At 36.8% G+C, this 21,762-nt stretch overlaps 1 protein-coding gene across 1 annotated transcript in view; it reads right to left on the minus strand.

The window, feature by feature from the left end:
- ASPM (assembly factor for spindle microtubules) overlaps positions 1-21,762 on the minus strand; it is a 29,745-nt gene that overhangs the window by 7,504 nt on the left and 479 nt on the right. The window contains exons 2-20 of the mRNA XM_065656065.1: positions 20,256-20,399; positions 18,536-19,880; positions 16,526-16,627; positions 15,642-15,788; positions 14,525-14,770; positions 14,301-14,368; positions 13,626-13,767; positions 13,417-13,547; positions 12,540-12,715; positions 12,305-12,450; positions 12,141-12,226; positions 10,539-10,757; positions 9,397-9,613; positions 9,165-9,310; positions 8,935-9,063; positions 7,316-7,510; positions 1,882-6,504; positions 1,176-1,325; positions 601-767 (exon numbers count right to left, since the gene is read on the minus strand). Of these exons, the coding sequence (XP_065512137.1) occupies positions 601-767; positions 1,176-1,325; positions 1,882-6,504; positions 7,316-7,510; positions 8,935-9,063; positions 9,165-9,310; positions 9,397-9,613; positions 10,539-10,757; positions 12,141-12,226; positions 12,305-12,450; positions 12,540-12,715; positions 13,417-13,547; positions 13,626-13,767; positions 14,301-14,368; positions 14,525-14,770; positions 15,642-15,788; positions 16,526-16,627; positions 18,536-19,880; positions 20,256-20,399 (8,579 nt within the window). The remainder of the gene's footprint in view (positions 1-600; positions 768-1,175; positions 1,326-1,881; positions 6,505-7,315; positions 7,511-8,934; positions 9,064-9,164; positions 9,311-9,396; positions 9,614-10,538; positions 10,758-12,140; positions 12,227-12,304; positions 12,451-12,539; positions 12,716-13,416; positions 13,548-13,625; positions 13,768-14,300; positions 14,369-14,524; positions 14,771-15,641; positions 15,789-16,525; positions 16,628-18,535; positions 19,881-20,255; positions 20,400-21,762) is intronic.

Here is a 21,762-nt window from a genome sequence, read left to right on the forward strand (position 1 = left end):
GAGGCAAGGATGTAAATTCTAGCATCCATAATCTAACAAGCATGGATGCTGAGGGAAGACCTTAGAAAGTGGTCAGGTTAACATACTCTCCCTAAACAGCATCTTCTGCTGCTGCCAGAGGACAGAGTTCTGAATGAGATGAGCTATCAGGCTGATCTACTAAAGGATTTATTGCAAAACCATCTCACAGCAAAATAAGCACAAACCAATTGAACTATTCCATTATGCATTATAACAAAATAGCTTTTCATTTGATCAGTTTTATGCTGGAATTTTAACAATATTCTAAACATCCTTCTGGTAAAAAAAAGATAAGTGAAAAAAAAAAAATCAAGGCCTAGTCTTTCTAGATCCGAAATATGCAAAATTTAAGTTTGTGAGGTAGCTTCCAGTCCAGAAAAATACTTAAACATAGGAAAAATACTGCGTAAAAGAATTACCCCACCTGCATCAATGGGATTATGTTCATGCATATTACACACACAGTGCAGGGTCAGAGCCTGAGAATCTATAGACATTTGCCAGAGCACAAAGCAGTACTAATTATTACATAATAAAAGCTTTTAAAAGTAGAGAAATACATATCAAATTCAGTATTACCTGGTCCGCTGCTGTTTTGTTTTGAAATTATTCTGAATAATGCGTGTAGCTTTTACCACAGATGCATATTCCTTCCGTGCTCTGCAGCCTCGAAACCAGGCTTGAATTACTTGTGCTGCTCTGATTTTGTTAACCCACTGTCTGGCTTTATATCCTCTATATGATGCCTATTAAATATATCAAAAGGAAAAAAAAACCCCAAACTTCAAAATTTGCTTTTGTTTAATGGAGCAAACAAAACTAAAAGGAAAAAAAGTCATGTGAACATGAAAGGCTTTTAAGATTCCAATCTCTACAGTATTACAAATATCTAGTTTATCACAATGATGTTTTCAAAGCAAGTGAAATGCAGTCAGGGAAATACCATAAATGCCACTCTCCTTAATGTCTCTAAAAATAATGATGGCATGAAGAAACAAATACAAGAGAGATTAAAAATAAATAAATAAATAATAATTTTTAAAACCACACACAACAAAAAAAAAAATCAAATCGAACCAACCAACCACAACCAACCCACTCCCCCCAACAATAATAAAGGAATAAAAACCAACACCACCACCTTCTGTGATTACCTGAATTCTAATGGCCGCTTTTTTCATTTGATGGTATCTTTGCTGTTCAATATTTCGCAACTGATGGGCTCTGTAGTGCTGCTGTATTAATACAGCAGAAAACCTGCACTGAAGGTACTTCTGTCTCTGAATAAATCCACGGAAAAATGCCTTAAAAGAAAGACATAATCTTGGAATATTTCACCACTTGCACGGTATTGACTGAGATGTTTGTGTATGTTAAAGTACAGCTGTACTCATTGGCTTGTTAGAAAAACAACAATAGAAGCAAACAAATTTCTGACTTCCCAATGAATACTTTTTTCTACATTTTAAGCAAAGTAATCATACTTAAATTATTCAGGATATGCAAGTTAAACATTCAGAAAATAACCAAGAAGCCACTACTTCTCCCTCAAACCATGGAGGTGAGGAAGGCACACCTGTTATTTGTTAAGGAGAGCATGGGCCCTCCAGCAAGACAGTAATAGCAACCTAATAAATTATTATTATGAGAGACTATTTATTTCCTTTTGTTCTCTCATTTGAGGGAGAAAAATCCTTTCATTCCAATAATATCCTAAGGAGAAACCCCTTCTCCTAGGGTAAAATAACTAAGGCCACCATGGGAAGTCACTTAAAGCTTTTTTCAGAGCGGGGGGGCAGGAAGAAACACAAAAGAAGAAAGCCCCACACCCCCAAATCATTACTATACAATCAAAAGTACCTGAATTTTTATTGTGCTTTCTTTAATTTTGTGAAACCTCTTCTTTTCAATGAATCCTCTGACTCTAGCCTGCACAATGATAATGTTCCTCCGGGTCTGTAAGTAAGTCATTCTTTGGTATTTCACAGTCAAGTGGGATCGGTAGCATCGTTGTAAGACAACTGCTGCTTTTTTGTAACTTGTATACTGCGATTTAGCTTTATGCATTAAGTAATAGGCTCGTAATGTAATAGCTGCTGTTCTAAGTTGAATAAATTTTCTACGCTGCACAGCCATCTGAAGAAAAGATTGAATCTCTCTTGCAGCTCGTATTCGTCTTGCTATTTTTCTTGCTTTCATACCACGGAAAGCAGACTGAACAATTACTATCGCTTGTCTTTGAGCAGAATACTCCGCTTTCTGTAAACGAGCCCTGCGACATGCTCTGTACCACCTCTGAATAGCAACTGCTGAATTCTGAATCAGTTTATAGTGATTCCTTGCTCTTTGGCATCGGAACATAGACTGGATCGTTATTGCTGCTGCTTTCTTTTTAAGAAAACGCCTCCTTTCTACACGCATTTTTAAGAAGGATTGTATGCATCGTGCAGCAACATTGGTTTTATACAACTGCCTAGCCTTTTTAGCACGAAAAGAGGACTGAAGGCAAATGACAGCCTTTTTTATTTTTGCATAGTTTTCCACGTCAGCTTCTTTTGCCATTTTGGCTCTGAACCTTTGCTGTATAACTCTGACAGCCCAGCATAACTGTTTGTAATATCTATGTTGTACATACATGCGATAACTAGATTGTATGACAGTTGCTGAAACATGCATGGTTTTCAGTTTCTTTCGTTCCTTCATGCCTCTATATGATGCTTGAATAAGAAGAGCAGAATTCTTCATTGTCAGGTATTTCTTTCGTTGATTCTTTCCTTTAATGTAGGACCGATAGTGGTTCTGTATAACAATAGCTGCAATTCTCATATTTTGATAGGACCTTCTAGTCCTGTGCATTTTGTAGGCTGACTGTATAGCACTAGCAGCTAAACGCATATGCTCAATCCTCTTCCGCACTCTGATACCTCTGTACACAGCCTGGATGTGAATAGTTGCTCTGCGAAGAGAAAGATACTCCAAAGTATGCTGTCTTGACAGAATCAAAGCTCTGTATCTTCTCTGAAAGACAAGAGTAGCTTCTTTAAGAGACAGATATCTTTGACGTTCTCTAAAAGCCTTAAAATTTTTCTGAACAACAATAGCAGCGCAGTGCATTTTTTGATGTTTTTTTGCACGCGTGTCTCGAAAAGCCTTCTGAATACAAAGTGCTGCTTTCTTTAATGAAGAGTAATGCTGTACTGCTATTTTCTTTAGGTTATTGGCTCTGTATCTCTTCTGTATTAGCTGGACTGCCCACTGAACTTTTCTGTAATGGCAGTACTGCCTATGCATTCGGTAGTTTCTCTGTATTATAAGTGCTGCCTCGTGTTTTTTCTTCAAGATGCGTCTTGTTTTCATCCCTCTACAGGCAGCTTGAAGAACTATAACAGAATTGTACTGTTTTAAGTATATTTCTCTCTCACGCTTCCCTTCTCTGTAAGCACGATAACGTTGCTGTATGATCACTGAAGCAAGCCTGACGGCTTGATAAGAAACATAAATTTTACGCATTCTTAACATTGCTTGAATAACTGTAGCAGCTTGATGCATCTGCTGCAGTTTTTTTCTTACCACAAAGCCTCTATAAGCAGACTGTATGATAACAATAGCATTAAGCAAAGAGAGATATTTTTGACGTTGAATTTTCGCTAGTTTTGTTGCTCTGTATTTTCTCTGAATTACAATAGCAGCTGTCTTAATGTAAATAAAATGTTTTCTTTTGAGAAAAGTTCTAAATCTTCTTTGAATAATCTCAGCCGATTCACTCATAGTTCTTATAAGTCTTCTTGTTTTCCTACCACGGAATGCAGCCTGGATACGAAGTGTAGCCCTTTTCATAATCATATAGTTGCGAAGTTGTGTATTTCGCTCCTTACAAGCACGGAACCACTGCTGAATCCGCCTTGTTGCCAGCAACAATTTTCTGAAATCCTTTTGTTGTTTGTGCATCCGATAGTAAGACTGTATTATTGCTGCTGACTGATGCATAGTTTTCAAGTCTTGTCGGACCTTCATGCCTCTACAGGCAGCCTGGAGGATAATGACAGACTTCTTTAGCTCCAAGTACTTTTTACGTTGTACTTTGCCTAAACAAAATGCTCTATATTGTCTTTGAATTATAATTGCTGCCATTCTCATTGCCTGATATTTTATGTTCAGGCGATGCATCTTAAACGTGGCTTGGATACAAATAGCTGCCCGATGCATACGGTAAATTTGTCGTCTAACTCTTACACCTCTGTAAATTGCCTGCATTTTGACTGTGGCTTTTTTTAAAGACAAATATTTCTGCTTTTGACATTTAGCATGAATATTTGCACGATATTGCCTTTGAATTACTATAGCTGCAGATCTAAGTCTTTCATAGCCCTTTTTGACCATGTAGGATTTGAAGGCAGCTTGTATAGTTGTAGCAGCTTTATTTAGTTTGTTCAATTCTTTCCTCACAGTCATCCCTCGGTAAGCAGATTGCAAGACTAACACAGCTGCCTTTGTTTTTAGATAAATTGCACATTGGGTTTTTTTCATGCGGTAAGCTCTGAAGTGTTTTTGAATCACTAGAGTGGCTTGTCTTAGTTTCTTATACTTTAGTTGATTTACATGCATTCTGTAATAGGACTGAATAATTGTTGCAAGATTATGCTTCTTTTGAATTGTTTTTCTCACAGCTTTCCCCCTCCACGTTGCCTGAAGACACACTACAGAGTTACGAAGCTGAACATATTCTTGCCGTTGTTTCTGGCCTATAACGCTGGCTCTGTAATGCCTTTGGATAGTTAGCACAGCACATTCAATAAGTCTGAATTTTTTCACGGCCATGAATTTTCTGAAGGCAGATTGTATCTTAGTAGCAGCAAAATGTTGTCTTCGAATCTGCTTTCGTACTTTCCAGCCACGAAAAGCTGCTTGTAAAGAAAGCGCTGCTGCTCTTGTCATTAAGAAGTTCAGTCTTTGCCTGTTACCAGTCTTATAAGTTCTGTACCACCTCTGAATCACAATGGAGGCCTGAACCATTGCCTTGTATTTCACTCTTGCAGCATGAGCTCTAAAAGCAGTCTGAATTTTAATAGCAGCTCTATATTCAAGTTTAAGCTTTTTGCGTGCTTTGTAACCCCTGTAGGCTGACTGCAAGCACACAGCTGCTTTTTTAACTTGCAAAAACTGCTGCCTCTGACACAGCTGCTTTTTGTATGCACGATAATACTTCTGAATGATGACAACAGCACTACAGATGCTTAAATAATGTTGCCTGTCCCTTTTCATTCTGTAGCGTGCCTGGAGAAATATTGCAGTCTCCCTCCACCTTTGCATTTGTTTCCTGACAAGATAGCCCCGAACTACAGCTTGAATTCTTATGCAAGCTCCCTTCAATTTCCTATAATCTTCTTTAAGTTGAAGAGCATATCTACAAGACCGATACCTTCTCTGGACACAAATTGTTGCCTCCCTTAATGCACAATAATGCTTACGTGCTTGTCTCATCTTTACAAAGGCTTGAATGTTCACTGTTGCATCTTTTAAGTTTTTAAATCTCTTACGGACAATATAAGCACGGTAATTTGCCTGAATTTTTATCACAGATCTCAATATGTGAGCCTCTTTCCTAGCTTTCAATCCTCTGTAGGCAGACTGTAGGACGATAGCAGCCCTGCACATCCTCTGGTAAGAAGCAGCTGCTTTTTTAGAAGTTACATGTGCCCTATACCAAGTTTGAATTACAGTAGCAGCATTTTTCATCTCTTTGTATCTTTTTACTTGCTGGTATTTTCTCACATGTGACTGCAATGTAGTAACAGATTTTTTTAATCGTAGAAATCTTAGTTTCTGTTTTTTCATTCTCCACAGTGACTGAACAACATAAACTGCCTTAGTTTGTCTGTATAGCTTACGTGCCTGCATGCCTCTAAAAGCAGCTTGGAGAACTACTACTGCTGCACGTTTTTGCAAATAGTACTCTCTTTCAATTTTTCCTAGTTTATAAGCTCTGTAATACTGCTGAATTGCCACTATTTTTGCCCTGTTTTCCTGGTAAATATGTCTAGCCAACTGACACCTGTACCAAGCCTGAATCTTGATAACACTTCGCTTAATATGTAGATAGTGCTTCAGATCTCTGTGCATCCTATACCAAGACTGTATGACAACAGCAGCTCTCTTTCTTTTAGCCAGTTTTGAAGATTGCCATTTTCGGAAATAAGTCTGAAGCACTAAAGTTGCTTTAATTTTCTGTTGAATTTTGTTTTTTCTCCATCTTCTGAATGCAGATTGAATAGTAAGTGCTGAAGACTTTAAGAGTTTGTATCTTTGCCCATCTTTTTTTGCCAACTTAGATGCACGCAGATGACTCTGAATTGTAACAGTAGCCCAAACAATTCGTTTATAGGCAGCAACAGCCTTCACCATCCTTATCCTTGCTTGTACAAAAATAACGTAGTATCTTAGCTGTAAATATCTTTTCCTGGCAGAATATCTTCTCCAATAAGCCTGCAGGAAAAACAAACCAACGACACAGAAAATTTAGTGTTTTCTTCATGATATCTCAAGCCTAAATTTGAGGACTGCCAACCTCAGTGTTATCACTTCCCTAACAATCAGACTTTTAAAGATTTCTTTATTCCTACTTAATCCCTAGGAAGAAAAGCACAGATATCTGCATAAAGAAACCCAAAAGCCAAATTCTTGAATCATGGCTTTAAGCATTTTCAATTCTGGGAAAAAGCTAAATTTGCCCTGACTACAAAAGATCGCCTTTTAAACCATTTGATAAGTCAGTGATTCGGTAATTTCCATTCCAGAAAGTCTTAAGGATATAATATTTAGCTTTGGGTAATAGCGGGGAAAGTATTTTGAGAAACTAAATTAACTGCCCAACTGTCAATTGGTAACTAATGTCTGCCATTCTGAACGTGCCCACTATAGGTGTCATAACACTAGGAGAGTAATTTTTTTTTAAAGCTTAAGTAAAGTTCAGCAGCTGCAGAGGCAAGCCAAACACAACCTCATCAGTCCTTAGCCTGGCTTGTCTGAGGCCCAGTGTTTTAATGTTTATGGCATACTAAAATATTCATTAAGAAGAAACAATTACTGACTTAATAGCACATTACCATTTCTCTCTGAAGATAAAAAATTACTAAAGCATCTCAAAAGGGGAAAAATAAAAAGAAAAAAGTTACATTTTCATTAAGACATCAGTTGCTGCAAGCAAAACAAATGACCCTGAGCAAGCTTTTTTTTTTTTTAAACACAGATTTTAGAGGGTTTCCTTGCTTTGTAATCTCACTTTAGATCATATTACCTGAATGACTGTGGCAGATTCACTTCTTGCTTCCTCCAGTTTTGTCCTTTTCAGATTTAAGAAAATCATCCTGGCCAAGTATCTTCTCCAGTGCTTCTGGATGAAAATCGCTGCATTCACTTTCTTCAGGATGCGTCGACGGGACAAGAAGTTTATTGCGGATTTCTGAATCACTCGAGCAGCTCTGTCTCTTTCCTACAAAAAGTAAATTTCCACTGAACAGTTAGGATTGGAATTTTCACTCGAAATTTTTATATATTAAAATGACTACCTAAAGCAGTCTCTCAAAAGTTAGGGTTGTTGATAGAACAGCTTTCTTTTACTGTAGTAAAAGAACTTTTCTGGGACAGAACATTTATTTCAGCACCGAGTTCTTTGTAAAAGGGTTGTATCATTTAAATCAGAATCCTCCTGCCTTCATAGTTCTTCCTCTTTGATACTCAATTTTTCAGCACTCCTAGGAACCCATTTTTAAGCCTTAACTTTAGTCCTCATTCATAAGAGTTTAAGATGCCCTTACTAATGGAGCACATCAGAATGCCTTCCAGCTATATTTAAATAATGTAAGCATATAGTCATACCAGCTCATGTCCATCTAGCCCAAAGTTTTGTTTGCACATACCAACCAGTGTTACTATAATAACTCAGACTGTAGTAACAAACGTATGTACATCAAAATAAAAAGAGAAAGCAACTAACAAACGTAATATCAACATTTAGATCATTTTGTTAGAATCCTAATACCAGCCTATCCTACCATAGGGCAAAGCACATTTGCACGCATTGTAAGGTTAAATTAAAAACCAAGCTAAAACAAAAAATGCCTGCAGCTCTTAGGGGTTTTGTTTTTAATTTCCCTTACCAGCATTTTTACTATTAGTTATTTAAAAACAGTTATAAAGGGCATGTTTTGTCTTCATCATTGAGGTTGTGCAGTTTTCAAAAAGCAAAGGAACTAGAGATTAAAGAAAATGACAAATACAACCTCTTCCACCTTCTACACCACAGATTCTTAGACTATAACACTTGAACACTGTTCCAACATCAAATAATATGTATCTCAGACACAGTGGTGGCATTTATCAACTTTAATGGCATCATAGTTTTAAAATCATCACAAGATCTGGTATAACTCCTAGAAAAGCAAGAAAAAGTATCAGAAGTCATGAGATTCAACTCAAAAGACTGGTGAAGTTTAGCTCCTGAACAAAAATAGTAAATCCATGCAGAAGTTTAATTACCCCTGTAGACATTCATCTGGTAGACATTAATAGGAATTAAAAACTAACTACTCCTTTTTTGTTTTAAGGAAGCAGTGCAACTATTTTATATTTAAAATATTGGGAAAAGGACTTAAGGGATGACATGCTGTATTCAGAACACAAAAAAAAGATCAGTAGCCTTTAACCAAATGTAATTACTTAAGAATAGTCTTAAACAAAAGTGGTTTTTAGTAGATTACATAAACAAGAAGGCCATATATTTCCTTAATAAAAATGGTACTTATTAATTGAAATGCCAATATTATTCTAACAGACCTGTGTACTCCAAACAGCAAATTTATATCACTTATTATTTCTCAAAGTAGAAGCTTTGAATATCATACAGGAAAAGAGTACCTGAGAAAGTTTCAGTTCCCTTTTCAGCCTGTAATTCCTCCAAGCAGACTGAATTAATAGCGCAGCTCGAGTTTCCTGCCGAAGGTCTAGAAGTCGCGAACACAGAAATGATAGGTAGGTAATAACAATCTGTATAAACACAGAAGACAGCAAGTTAAGGGCTATAGGGAAGAGCAGGAATGTTCACAGGAGAGCAGAACACATTCACATCAACTCCAAAGGCATCTTACCTTCTCATCAGGAATCGTATTTGACATGTCTGAGTGATGAATCATTGCTGGTATTCCACCTAGGTCAGAAACTGCAGCATTGATCAGCTGGAAGTTTTTCCTTTCATTGTCCAAGAGTTCCTTGTATAGGACTGAGGCAGTAACAGCTTTGCAAAGAGAAAATGCTTGTCAAATCAAATTGTGCATGAAAGAAATCAATTTAACACTAACTTCTGTGCAGCCAGTAACTCACTTTGGTCAAACATTCCTTTCATAATATTTAGAGAAGTATCAGACTCTGAGGAGGATGAAGATGAAGAATTTAGTCCTACTATATGAGTTCTTGAGCATTCTACTGTTTGAGTAGTACGTTGGCACACAGCTTCCAAAGGCACATAACATGGATGATAATGATGAATCAAATGACACAATACTCTACCGTCCGAGAAACACACTGTGAAGTTTTCCACCTGTTAAATAAAACACAGTAAGATACAAGTTCCTTGAATTTTTGTTACCAGTTCGTTGGTATAAACTGGATACAGAATTCTTGTACTTTTGAAAGTGATCAAGTGCAACTTTCTTTGTACAGAAAAATGTATGTAGCTAGTGCTTCCTTTGAACGTTCACTGTACAGTGACATACAGCTGTGAGAAACCAGAAACAAAGAGGTGTGAAATACTACCCAGTGAATCTCCAAGGGAAACATTTAAGAAACCAAAAAGAAAGCAACCTTTCTACAGAAGGATCCCAAATAAACTTCTGTAGATACTTTTACACTGGGTATTCAGTGCAGAAATAAGCTCCAAACTTGCATCAGTCTTAAGTGCTCTAATTCTTCAGAAAAACTATTATAGCAGGAGTGACTGGATTCTGACCAGACACAAGTCTCTGAACACAGCTTTTCTTTGAAGGACAAACATGTCCCTTATAAACAAACATCTCCTCGAGAAAAGGAATTCCCCTTATCCAAAACATTAGTTTAATTCTCACAGTTCTTAAAATGGTGAAAGTTTTATGCACAAATACCTCTAGGATGAACGCTCATTAAAAAACAAACCAACCAATCCTCCCCCCACCCCCAAACAACGAAACCAAACACAAACCACCCCACATTCCAGCAAATTTTTTCTATTTTAAAAAGTCATTTTTATGCATAAGACTAACTGGAAGGGGAGATCCTTTGGCTCAGATTTGTTTAAAAGGAGAGCTGCAGCTAAGCCCATGAAAGACGGTTATTTCAAATCACAGCAAACAAAGTCCAGAAGAATATTTAAAAGTACTGTTGGCTGCTACTACATATTTGATGGTTTGAAGAATTCTGCTTTACAAAGAATAAGCATTCTTATTACAGCAAAGGATGTATTTGCAGAAATGTACACAGAAACTATTTACCTTGATATTGTAAAATCCACAAACAGCATTAACCCATGCCATGAGCAGCTTCACATTTTCACTGTAACTTTGAGGTGAGGAGTTGTTACTATTATCATCTTCTACTCTACAACAATTCAAAAAAGTCTTGAGAGCACCCAATTGTGTTTTCTTCTTGTATGCACTCTTTAAAAACTCAATTTCTTCTTTTAACTGTTCCACATTAAGAAAAATGTCCACCTATTAGGAAGAAAAAAAAATTACACATGACACCAACAGTCTGACACATCATGCATTATAGCAGCTGGATGCAGAGAGTTTAGATATGGCATTTTAAAGAGAAATTACCCTCACTACTTAGCAGTACTTGCCACACCAAATCACTAGTGGATAATCTGGACTTGCCAGCATAGATGGCAGCATCTGCTACCAACTGCTTCAAATAAAAGAACCTAAACCCACACCCCTACTGTTCTGTGTAAAACAGTTACTTCATGAGTCATTAGTTGGGGGAAGCAGGGAGATTCCCCAAAACAGCCCATTTAATTTCACCATACTTTCACAGGAAACAACAATTTCAGAGTCTCGCCTGCATTTCTATTGAGCCCATGTAACGCCCTCTCTCATTTAAGGGATTCTGAGAGGACCTGAGCTAGTGTTTTGATGGTATGAGAAGAATTGGAGAAGTAGCATGTCCACAAGCCTTGGATAAAGCCACTGCTCACTGAAATTATTTCTTTAATCAGAAGCAATGCAACTGTGACACATGCATACAGGAGAACCAACTGGAGGAGGATAACTACTGTACAGTTTTGATTAGTTAAGTAAGAAAATATTTTAATTTGCTTTTTATTATGTTTTTCTGGCTCTCTGATAGTTTTGTGGCTATAGCCTTTGAAATTCTTGCTTTAGATATAGTTAATTGTGTTTAGATTCTTAACTATGTAGTGGTGAAATTCCACCTCAGCTTGTATCTTATTTTACCTTTCATACTTCATGTTCCTTACAACTGGATTTGTCAGCTAGATACTTATTTTCAAAAGACTATCAGACTCAAGTCAACTCTTCAAACAATCTTAAGAAAACTATTTTTGCTTCCTCTATCAATTTTTTCAGTGGCTTTCAAATGTCACTACAGTAATCCTTAAAAAAAAATCTTCATTGTTATTTTAAGAATATTTCTTCAAATTGACTGTTTCAGACAAATGGAAAAGAGCAATAATTTCAGGGCTTACTTTATAATTGTCTACGAGTGTAGCCTCAAAATGTTCATTTCAGTTATTAAGAACTTACCAGCGTTTTGAGACCAACATTATTTTACGCTTAATTATAAATTCTCTTGGCATCCAACATGAACTCAAAAGTTTTTTCCAAAAAATTTTATGAAAGAGGCGTTAAGAAAAAACACAGTTAAAATGTTATCTAAACTGTATTGTTAGGGAACAGTTAGCAGATTTAGGTAAAGTTTGCATGGCACTTTGGACACACAAAGCAGATCATTTCATAGTCTAAAATTTGATTAGCAGAGGCTTTCACAGACAAATATTCCTGAAAGGCTGGTGTTTTCATTCTCTCTCATTTATAATTAGTAACAAACAAACAAAATAAGTAACTGAATAATACCTGGAAGGCAAAGACAATTTTCCACAGGAGAGCTAACGTTCGTTCTCTGTGTCTATCCACAATATCCCTGGAGTCAATTGAAGCACCTATCAAATAAAACAAGGAATTAAAGTGTGCACCAGCCCTCTGATGCCCTTAGAATAACCCTGATTTCTAGGCCTTACCACTTTCATCTTTCAAGTGAATTCCTCGCTCTTTAAGGACATTAAGAACAATGTCAACATTATGCATCTTCTGTAGACGACTTATTGCAGGAAGTCTCAGTTGTTTTGAAAGATTCCAGTTTTTGGTGAGAAGTTCCATTGTTCTCCTAACAAAGGGAATTTCACAGTTTAATTTCTTAGCTGAGTATGATACAAAGGAAAATAAATAGTTCAAAATAATTCTGTATCAACGCACACAAGACGAATGCCGCATTGTAAGTCCACAGCCAGGTTGGTTACAGCAAAATCAAATTCATCAAGTGGAGTTTGAATATGACTGACGGGTAGTCCTAAGAAACTGAGATGGCGGGAAAGGTCACCTTCACCACTCAGGAAGTCCCGAGAAAATGCAAGCAGAAGGTCTTTGCTAGCCTAAAAGGGGGGGGGGGGGGGGGGGGCAAAAAAAAGAAGGTAATCTTAACACTGCAGTATTTGTCAAGCAGAATACAGTTTTTGCTTCTTGCTCCTCGAATTGCATCCCAGATTTCCTTACCTAATACTTAAAATTGTGTATATATATATATTTTTTTTTTTAAAGTATTTCTAACCAGTTCACACAGCTTTAATTTTCATCATACCTGGCTACTACGTCACTGAAAGCACCACCAAATTCAGGAATACTTTTTTCTCAGTCTGTCTACATAGTACAAACCCAAGAAAATGTGATTTTATTTGAACATATTTGTTAATCAAAGCTTTTGTACGACAAATGTTGCATAGTCTCTCTTATCACATCAAAATAACAGAAAAAACAAACAGGAAAGCACAAACTGACTTGCAGTTTAAGATCAGCTGTAGTATGCTAGAGTGATATTTAAAAATAGTGCAGAAGCTTAGATTTAGAGAGGGAAGCCAGACAATACAAGATAATTGAGTCCTTCCTACAGGACCAACATCTCAAAATTTTCATGGGAATGCCTTTACATGACTGTGAGATGTGTTGAGAATGTTTATGTGAAAGGCTGAACAGCCAAGACTTGTTAAAGAAAAATACATAGATTAAAAAAAGTAGATATTTTACATTGAGTCTTAGGACAATATTGGAGGGAGACATCAAATCACAGCTCTCTTACCTTGAACTCTGCATCTTTACAGAAGAGGCAAGGGTCATGATCAATCATTCTGGACCTCTTGGCATAATCCAGAAAGCAAACTAACAACAGCAATTTTTTCAGTGTGAATTTTGACAAAGCTTCTTCATGACCTAAAAAGACAGAGCCCTTTAAGTGCTAGTTCAAAAATTAAGTGCTAAAAATAACCTATTTTTGGAAGTACTAGTTACCTTCTCGATAAAGGTGAGGCACAGAGGGATGTCTGTATTCAGCTGCAATGTCAGGGTTCCAAAGCAAGCGATTAAGGATAAATACTGCCAAACCCATAACATCACTATTACTCTCCAAGGCTATCAGTTCTCCATAAACAGTCTAGTATGAAAGGAGGGGGGAAAAAGCAGAACTGTTAAAAATTACCTCAAATACTATGAGGATTTTTTAAAATAACATTACTGAAATTCTGAAGTAGCAAACGGTAATTTGTCTCTAAAAGTCAGCCAGTTTTTCAAATCAGTCACTGAAGAATAAAGTCAAAGGAAATATCAGAATATCCAGTCTCATTCCAACACATGTATGAACATTTGCATCTGAGGAACTTCCTTAAGACAACCACATTTTTCTCCAGTTCAGTGAAGAGTAACACTGATAGGAAACCGACTTTGTGTTATTTGTCAGAGTTAACTTTGACTTTCCGTGATTAAATATTTTCCTCTTTAACAAGGTAAGCCTTTTTTTAAAGCAAGTCTGTTGCAATAATTTAAGAGAGATGTAAATATGCTATAACTGAATTGAACCTACCTAGACTATTAAAACAGGAAGTACAAAAAAACCCCTGAAACAACCCCCACTAAAAAAAATTGCTAAATGTCCTTTAAACTTTAATAGACCATAAGTTCTGCACTTACCTCCAGACCTATACGCAGCCACAAGGGGTTGTAAGATAAAAGCCAGTTAAGGACTTTCTGCCTCTCTCCTGCAAAAGAACATCTTGTAATATTACATCCAGCAAACACTTCATGTTATAGCAAAAATTTATATCAACTGATTTTAGATTAAATCAATTTAGCATGTGAATAATCCCTTTTCTACTTACAAGAAAAGAGAGGATACAAAGTTTTAGTATTCTTACCTACATCTTTCCAGAGGTGTCTGTCTCTACGAACTAGCAAACGTCTAGTTTCAATCTCAACTTCCAGCTTCTTAATAGCTTTAACCATTGTTTCAGATGTAAACAAATGGCAAGCATCCCGTCGTAACTTATTCATCTTACGATGAGCTGTATAAGCTTTTAGAGATGCTTCGTCTTTCGTTGGTGCTTTAGGAACACTGGTTTTGTGATGGTTCTCTTCTCCCAAAATAAGAGCAGCTGCATTTACTATTTAAACACACAGAAAAAGTATGTGTTCACACCTCAGATAAAGATAGCTTTGTCCACCTAACTTATTTTTTTCATCTCTAAGTTCACATTTTGTTATTTTCCTTCTGACTAGTGATTTTATCCCTCAGGAAGCTTATCAGCTGTTGCACTAAACATGTATTGTCAAGTACATGTATATTAGTCAAATATTTAATGTAACAATGCTTATTTCATAAGCGAGCAGTGCTGGGAATTCAGTTTTAAGATTAATTGTACCATCTTCCGTTTTTTATATTGGAGTGAAAGATAGAGGAAAAAGCATGGTACCATCATTTCAGTAACATGACAGCTATAACGTTTTTCCACAGGTCGGGATTCCCCACTCAACACCATTGAGGAGTGCCGCAGCCACACGTTCCAGTGTGTTTCTTGTTGCAGAGCTCACCCCTCCTTCCGGTGTGTGGTGTGTTGTGCTTGACGTGAGCAAGTGTGCCATCCACACTTAACACAAGGGCAAAATATAGCTCTGAAAAGGGTTAGATAGTTATAAAATTCTGCTGAGACAGACAGCACTGTCTCCAAGGTGAGAACTGCTTTTGGTTTAGTATATGCCATATTTTCTAGCATAACTGCCACTGAAACACATTACCAAATATTTGGTTTATGATTATCACAGTATTAAGCCAAAGGCTGAAAAGGGAAACAGAGGTGATATATATAAATTAAAAAACAAAAATCTACTCTTCCCTAAGAGCTTAATGTTACACATATGAAAGTGACAGTTCGGGACTAGTGTAAAGCTAGTGCTACTATTCGTTAGTATTAATAAAGTACATTATATAATGTTTAAGAACATTAAAAGGCAAAGTGAAAATTCTTGTACTCTTACCTTGTGAGGTGTTTGTTTTTACACTGAAGTCGTCAGGGGTCAGCACAAAATTTAACCACCAGGTAAAACCACGTTGCTGCTTTTCCTTCCAACGTTCATCATAAAACATGTTTTTAGCAGCAAAAGGCATTGGGTGCCTAGGGATGACTTAAAATTAAAAAAAAGTAAGTTGCTCCAGTTCTTGAAATGTTTGATAACCGATACACATTTCATTGCGGAAAGAATTAATGTTTGACACTACATTTAGCACTATAGCAGAAAAAAGCAGATTCTAATAATCTTCAGCGACTTGCAGATCAGCCACCATTAGATAAATTTCAGCCACAAAATATGGATTGAGTTATTAAAGCACCAGAACAAAGACAAGATTTCTAGAACCCAGGCCATTTGCAATGCACATATCTTGGGGCAAAACCAAGTTGAATTGGATTACGTTCAGAAAGAACCATTTTATAGATGCATTTTTTTCTGATCAAATCCACTTAGTATTATTATCTCTGTAAAATCAGTACCTTTTCAGTTTTCTCTTCTTAGGTATTCTGTTGTATTAAACATAATCAGATACAGAAGAGGCATTTCACTGATAACCATCAGTCAGCTGGGAACATATGTGTAACGTAGCTTTTGCACTTACACACAAAACTGGAGGAAAGTGACATTTACCTTCAGCTGGCCATGTGTTGCAACGAATTTTCTTATGAGCAGTCAAAACAGAACGTGAAAGTTTACATGTATTTTTCTACTATATAGTGTTTCATTGTAAGTACAATCTTCTGTTTCATCTCCACTCTAACCAGTTGGGTCTTACCAATCGCCTGCAGCACAGCAGTTATGACATTCAGCTCAGTGTACACTGTTTTACTAAACACCAGAAGTCTGCCTACCTGTTTTCAGTGGTTTCACAAATGTCAGGTGAGACTGAGCCAACCCAGGGATGGGTTTACTAATTCTGTTGGTAGTTTTAGATGCTTTCTGAAGTGAAGAACCTATAAGCATTAACATATGAATATTAACAACAAATATGTCAGTGAAAGTTACTGTATAAAGGTTCATATCACTTGTAAACCATGGAACTGGAGTAATTCCCCATGAATCCATACAAAATACCAGTAATCTCCTGTTGATGGAAAAAGTAAAGCAGTTTGACTACAATCAAAAGGGAAAAATAGTTAAGAGTAAATAAGAGCTCTCATATTTCACAGTTCCTCCACACACTAATGAAATGTACTATTTGCAATTCATTATCATATGGCTAGAAACACTAAGCTGATTAGTAAAAACATTCATTAGAACACAAAGTTTGTGTTCTGTAAGAATCTGGTGTAAGAGTCATGACTCTTCAGGCGTTGACTCACCTCTTCCCACTGTTAGATGCATACTACAGTCATGCTCATTTAGAGCAGCCTGACTCTTGTTATCTTAGGCATCAAGGCACTTGCTAATAAGCATTATCCACAACTTAGCAGTAGAAGGACTTAAATAAAACACGAGGGGAAAAAAATGCAGAACTATGTTTTCTGAACTCTCAACATGTAAAAATACACACTTTTAGTGCAATCATTTTGTTACATTGACATCAGATGAAGGATTAAAAAAGTATGTTCTTGTAGATGGACTAGAGCTGCTGCCTGACACCCACTGACAAGATGGTACTTCAGAAACAAAAGACAGACCATAAACTACAGGTCGCACTGTCCTGCTTAGCTAAAGTAGTGTTTTTCATAGAACATTCGCTTCTAGAGAGGTGACAAAAATCACTCCAAATTGGATCTTGAGTGTGTTAACTTAATGATGTGTATTTCAAAGTTAACTTTTAGTAGTGAAATGTGGTTTTTCTTTGTGAAGCCTAGAAACTGCCTATGCAATTAAAATAATAACAGGTCATATTTCTCAAGAAAAATTGCCAAGAAGAACATAAGCCAAAGCTGTCATCATTTTTGCATTTCATAACTAGGATTAATAGACAAAGTCATTTTGGGCTCCCAGAATACTTCCTTGTCCAGCCCATCTATCTTTACCATAATGGGTGAATACAAATAACCTGGTACATAACACAGCTTTTCCTGCTGCACACTAACATGGTTAGTGTGTTATGGTTTTATGTGGACTATCTTAGAAAGCCTGAAATGAAAGTGCATTACTGTAAGCCCCAAATCAAATCTACATCACAGAACAGATCATTTGAACTGAACAACGCAGCATGTTATTTTGATCTGAAAGCCATAATGAATTTTTCCTGTTAGTTATATTGCAGGGACTGCATGAAGACTCTGCAAATTAAATGCTTCAGATACAGACCCTCATGCGTTTTCTATTCCAGAGCATATTTGGGAACAGAACATTTAGAAAACCCCAAATACATTGAAATATAAGAAGTCAACTTCAGATCTTCAAGTAACAAAGCACTGGCAAACTATAAACACAGAAAAAAAGAAATCTACGCAAGGCTGACAACGAGCTAATTACAGACAATAAAAAGCAGGAAGCATGAATGAAGCTTGGGAACTACATATTTGAAAACACTTGACAGCAGCAATGGAGTCAAACATTCACAATGGTAAATGGGCGTATGACAGAAATCTCATGCCATGAGTAATTTTCTAGTAAATTTGAATTACATAACAAGGGCTCTGCTCCAGAACTGCCAGATACTTTTCCTGGTACTGTCATTAACAAGGCTTACAAAAGAATAAAGCAAATTTGAAGCCAATTACATAATCAGAACACTGACCTAGTTATCAAATGTTTAAAATGCAGATATCTAACAAATTGCAAAGGCCCACATTTGAGAGATATGAAACATTCCCGACTTGCTAGACAGTTCAGTTTGCTATACAAATTTCATAATCATAGGCATCTTTCGGAAAGTGGTAAATTAAGGAAATACTGCTCACCAGCTTTCTTTCTCTGCCCTGCTCTCTCTCGGTTTGTGGGTTTGAAGGCTGACGGTCTCATAGTAGTATGTGTTTTATTGTCCACACCAAGTCTTAGAGTTCTTTTTCTTTCCACTTCTTCCACATCCACCAGAGCTGTAACTCTACTATTTTCTGCATATGTTTCACTTTTCCTCTTACGACTCAAAGAAGTTGATCCAGGAGGAGATGAACGTACTTTATCATTGTGACACTTATTTTCAGCTGAAATGGGACCTGTAACTGGAAGGCATTTAGATATTTCTGCTTTTGTATGTACAGGCACCACATTAGCACATTCCATTATTGCTTTACTAAGGCATTTTTTAGATTTTGGCTGGATGTTTTTTTCTTCAGCAGGAGCAGGCTTGTTTTTGATGACAGTGGCAGAAAGAACCGGACGCTTTTTTGGTTGCTTTTTCCGAGAAGAATTGCGAGTCTGAAGATCCTCTGTAGAAGGAAAACTGAAGGGATTTCCTTTGGCTTGGTCACAATGAAGTACCTGTGATTCTACATTATGCACTTCAAAGGCTTCATTTAAGTTGTGCTCTATATGAACATGTGTTTGTGTCTCTACATCTCCACTTTTTTTCCATTTTGATGGTACACGTTTCTTGACAACATAAGTCTCTGTGGTAGCGGATATTAAAGCTGCCTCAAGTTTAGGAGTCTTTGATAGCTTATCTGACAAGCTGTCTTTCACAAATTGATCGGGTGACAGAATTGGAACAGATGGCTTGATTGCATCTATATCCACTTGATAACTGCCATTTACAAAAGAATCTGGACTTAAAATTCTCCTTGTACTTAAAGCAGGCACAGATTCTGAGCGTTCTGGTGTGCAAACTGGTGAGAGCGTACAATTAAGTACTGTATTGTTTGAAACTGGCAGTTGCGCTAATCCTACAGAACTGTACACACTTTCAAATTTTAATTCTTTGTGCTCATGAACAATTTTCTTAATGTTACAGCCATCTATTTCGGGCAATAACTCATTTACAGTGGCAGCAATATCTGAGAACATAGTAGACCTTCTCATTGCAAGTGGCGTGCCAACAGTAGTACGACATTCCTCTAGCATTGGTGCAATCGGAGATATTGGCAATTTATTTTCTGAGCCAACGAAGGGGTCATTTCCTGGGGATGTACCATTTTGCATTGTGTTTTGATTTTCACATGGCTGAAGTGGGCTTCTAAGTCTGTCCACCTTCTGGGAAACTTGAAAGGTTTTATTAACATTTTTATCTTTCGAAGTACTTCTTTTAACTTTTGTTGAAGCAGATGTTTCTGAAGAGTTTTTCTTTTTTATAGTATCCCAAAGACTCCTCTGAAAAAGAACCATAAATAAAAGTTAATATGCTGACTTCCTACATACTTCTATGTCTAAAAATGAACATTACTAGTGTATTCATTTGAAGCGTAAAAACACTATAAAAAGAACACCTAGTCCAAAATTCACCTTAAGTTATTTCCAGGCTTGAAAACAGCTTTTGTGGTCACGTTTTAGTTTTATTCTCTAAACTGCAATGCACCAGTATCTACCTTCCAACCCAGCTGAAAAAATGCAAAGGTAATGGGCATTCCCACAGACAGCATCATTTATCAATTTTTAAATCTCCTTCATTGAATTTTCTACTAATAAAAATATCTGTGTCAGCTATACCAAAGTAATAGAATTCAGACACACAAAAACCACACGCACCTTTTTCTTCAGAGGCAGTTCAGCAACACCCAGGAGCACAGCTTGATGCTTTACGATGCCATTAATAACAAAAGTTACCAGTTCTCTGACTTTTCCTTCTTCTAATGGTGTCCATGTTACAGCAACAAAGATTCTTTGTCCTGACTATTGGAGAAAGAAAAATGTTTAATATGCAGCACTTAGGTACACTTAGGTAACATCAAAGATGGAGTAATCAAATCAAATGAGAAACAGTATACAGAAGTAACATACATTCCAACAACATGAAATGACAAACAAATGTTTAAATGTCAGTTTTTCCTTATGACATGTAAGCAACCTCTATCAAAAGTGTTGTCTTACTAAAAGGGTATATACCTCTTAATGAAAATATAATGGAGAACAAGCAAGAACACATATAACACATAGTAGACAAAGCAAGATTTGAGTGAAGGGAAGTAGAAGAAATCACATCATTTTTTGCACATATTAACTAAATAAGTCCACTAAAGTAATTTGGAGAGAATCATATTTGGATTAACAATTAAAGGTTAATTTTTAGGACCTCAGCTGAATCTAAATAAAAGCGTCAAATTTTTTAGTCAAGTGATTTGACACACAAGTTCATTGAATAAAATTAAGACACCACCAATGAACAAGGAAGCCATGGAGCTATATGTGATCTATATATTCTTCATGCACCACAACCTCTACTGCTGATATCAATACCAACAGATCAAAGAATGTTTATACCTCAGATAAAAATCAAAGAGAGTATGAAAATGAGCAATCTCTTGAGGATTTCAATTAGGAGTTCCACCTCCTCGGGCAGAGACATTTAATAAACGCATACAAACAGTGAAGCCGCTCAACAATGGTTAGTATTGATTAATTACTATAGGAACTAGTTATTCAAGTCCTTCACACCTAGACTCCCGCCTGGTTTTATAGGCACATTGTTGCAAGAGATCCCCAGAGAGTTTCTTCTTCTCTCACAAAGACTCCGGAGAGTTCAGAAGACCATGATATGTTTGTCTAAATCGTCCTTTTAAAAATCGACATTGATTGGCTTAATTGTAGTTTATAGTCCCTTTGGAATCGTGAAGATTTATTCCTAGATTAAGACTGCTTTGCTCTCTATTGTATCATTAATTAACATGCAGAACAGCGAATTAGTATCCTCTTCATAACAAGCTCCCTCAGCCTTTTTTTGGAAGTAAACAGATGTCCTCCAACTTTTTGAGAGGTCACATTTTTAACACCTCGTATTCTTCTGTCTCTGTCTTTCAAAGCACATTCCCAGAGAACAAATAAGTGTTGTTTTGTTTGGGGTTTTTGCACCTTACTGCAAAAAAACCCCTGTTAAGTGCGGATTTACCGCCTCCTCAGCCTGTGACAGCCCTCAGAGGTCTAACCCTGCCATCCTGCAGGGCTTCCCGTTTAACACGAGCACGGCACCCACGGCCGGGGTGCAGCTCCCGGGGTACCGCCTGCCCAGACCCGCAGCACTACGCGGCCGGGGGACACC

This window comes from Caloenas nicobarica, chromosome Z, assembly GCF_036013445.1.
Source record: "Caloenas nicobarica isolate bCalNic1 chromosome Z, bCalNic1.hap1, whole genome shotgun sequence".
Lineage (NCBI taxonomy): Eukaryota > Metazoa > Chordata > Aves > Columbiformes > Columbidae > Caloenas > Caloenas nicobarica.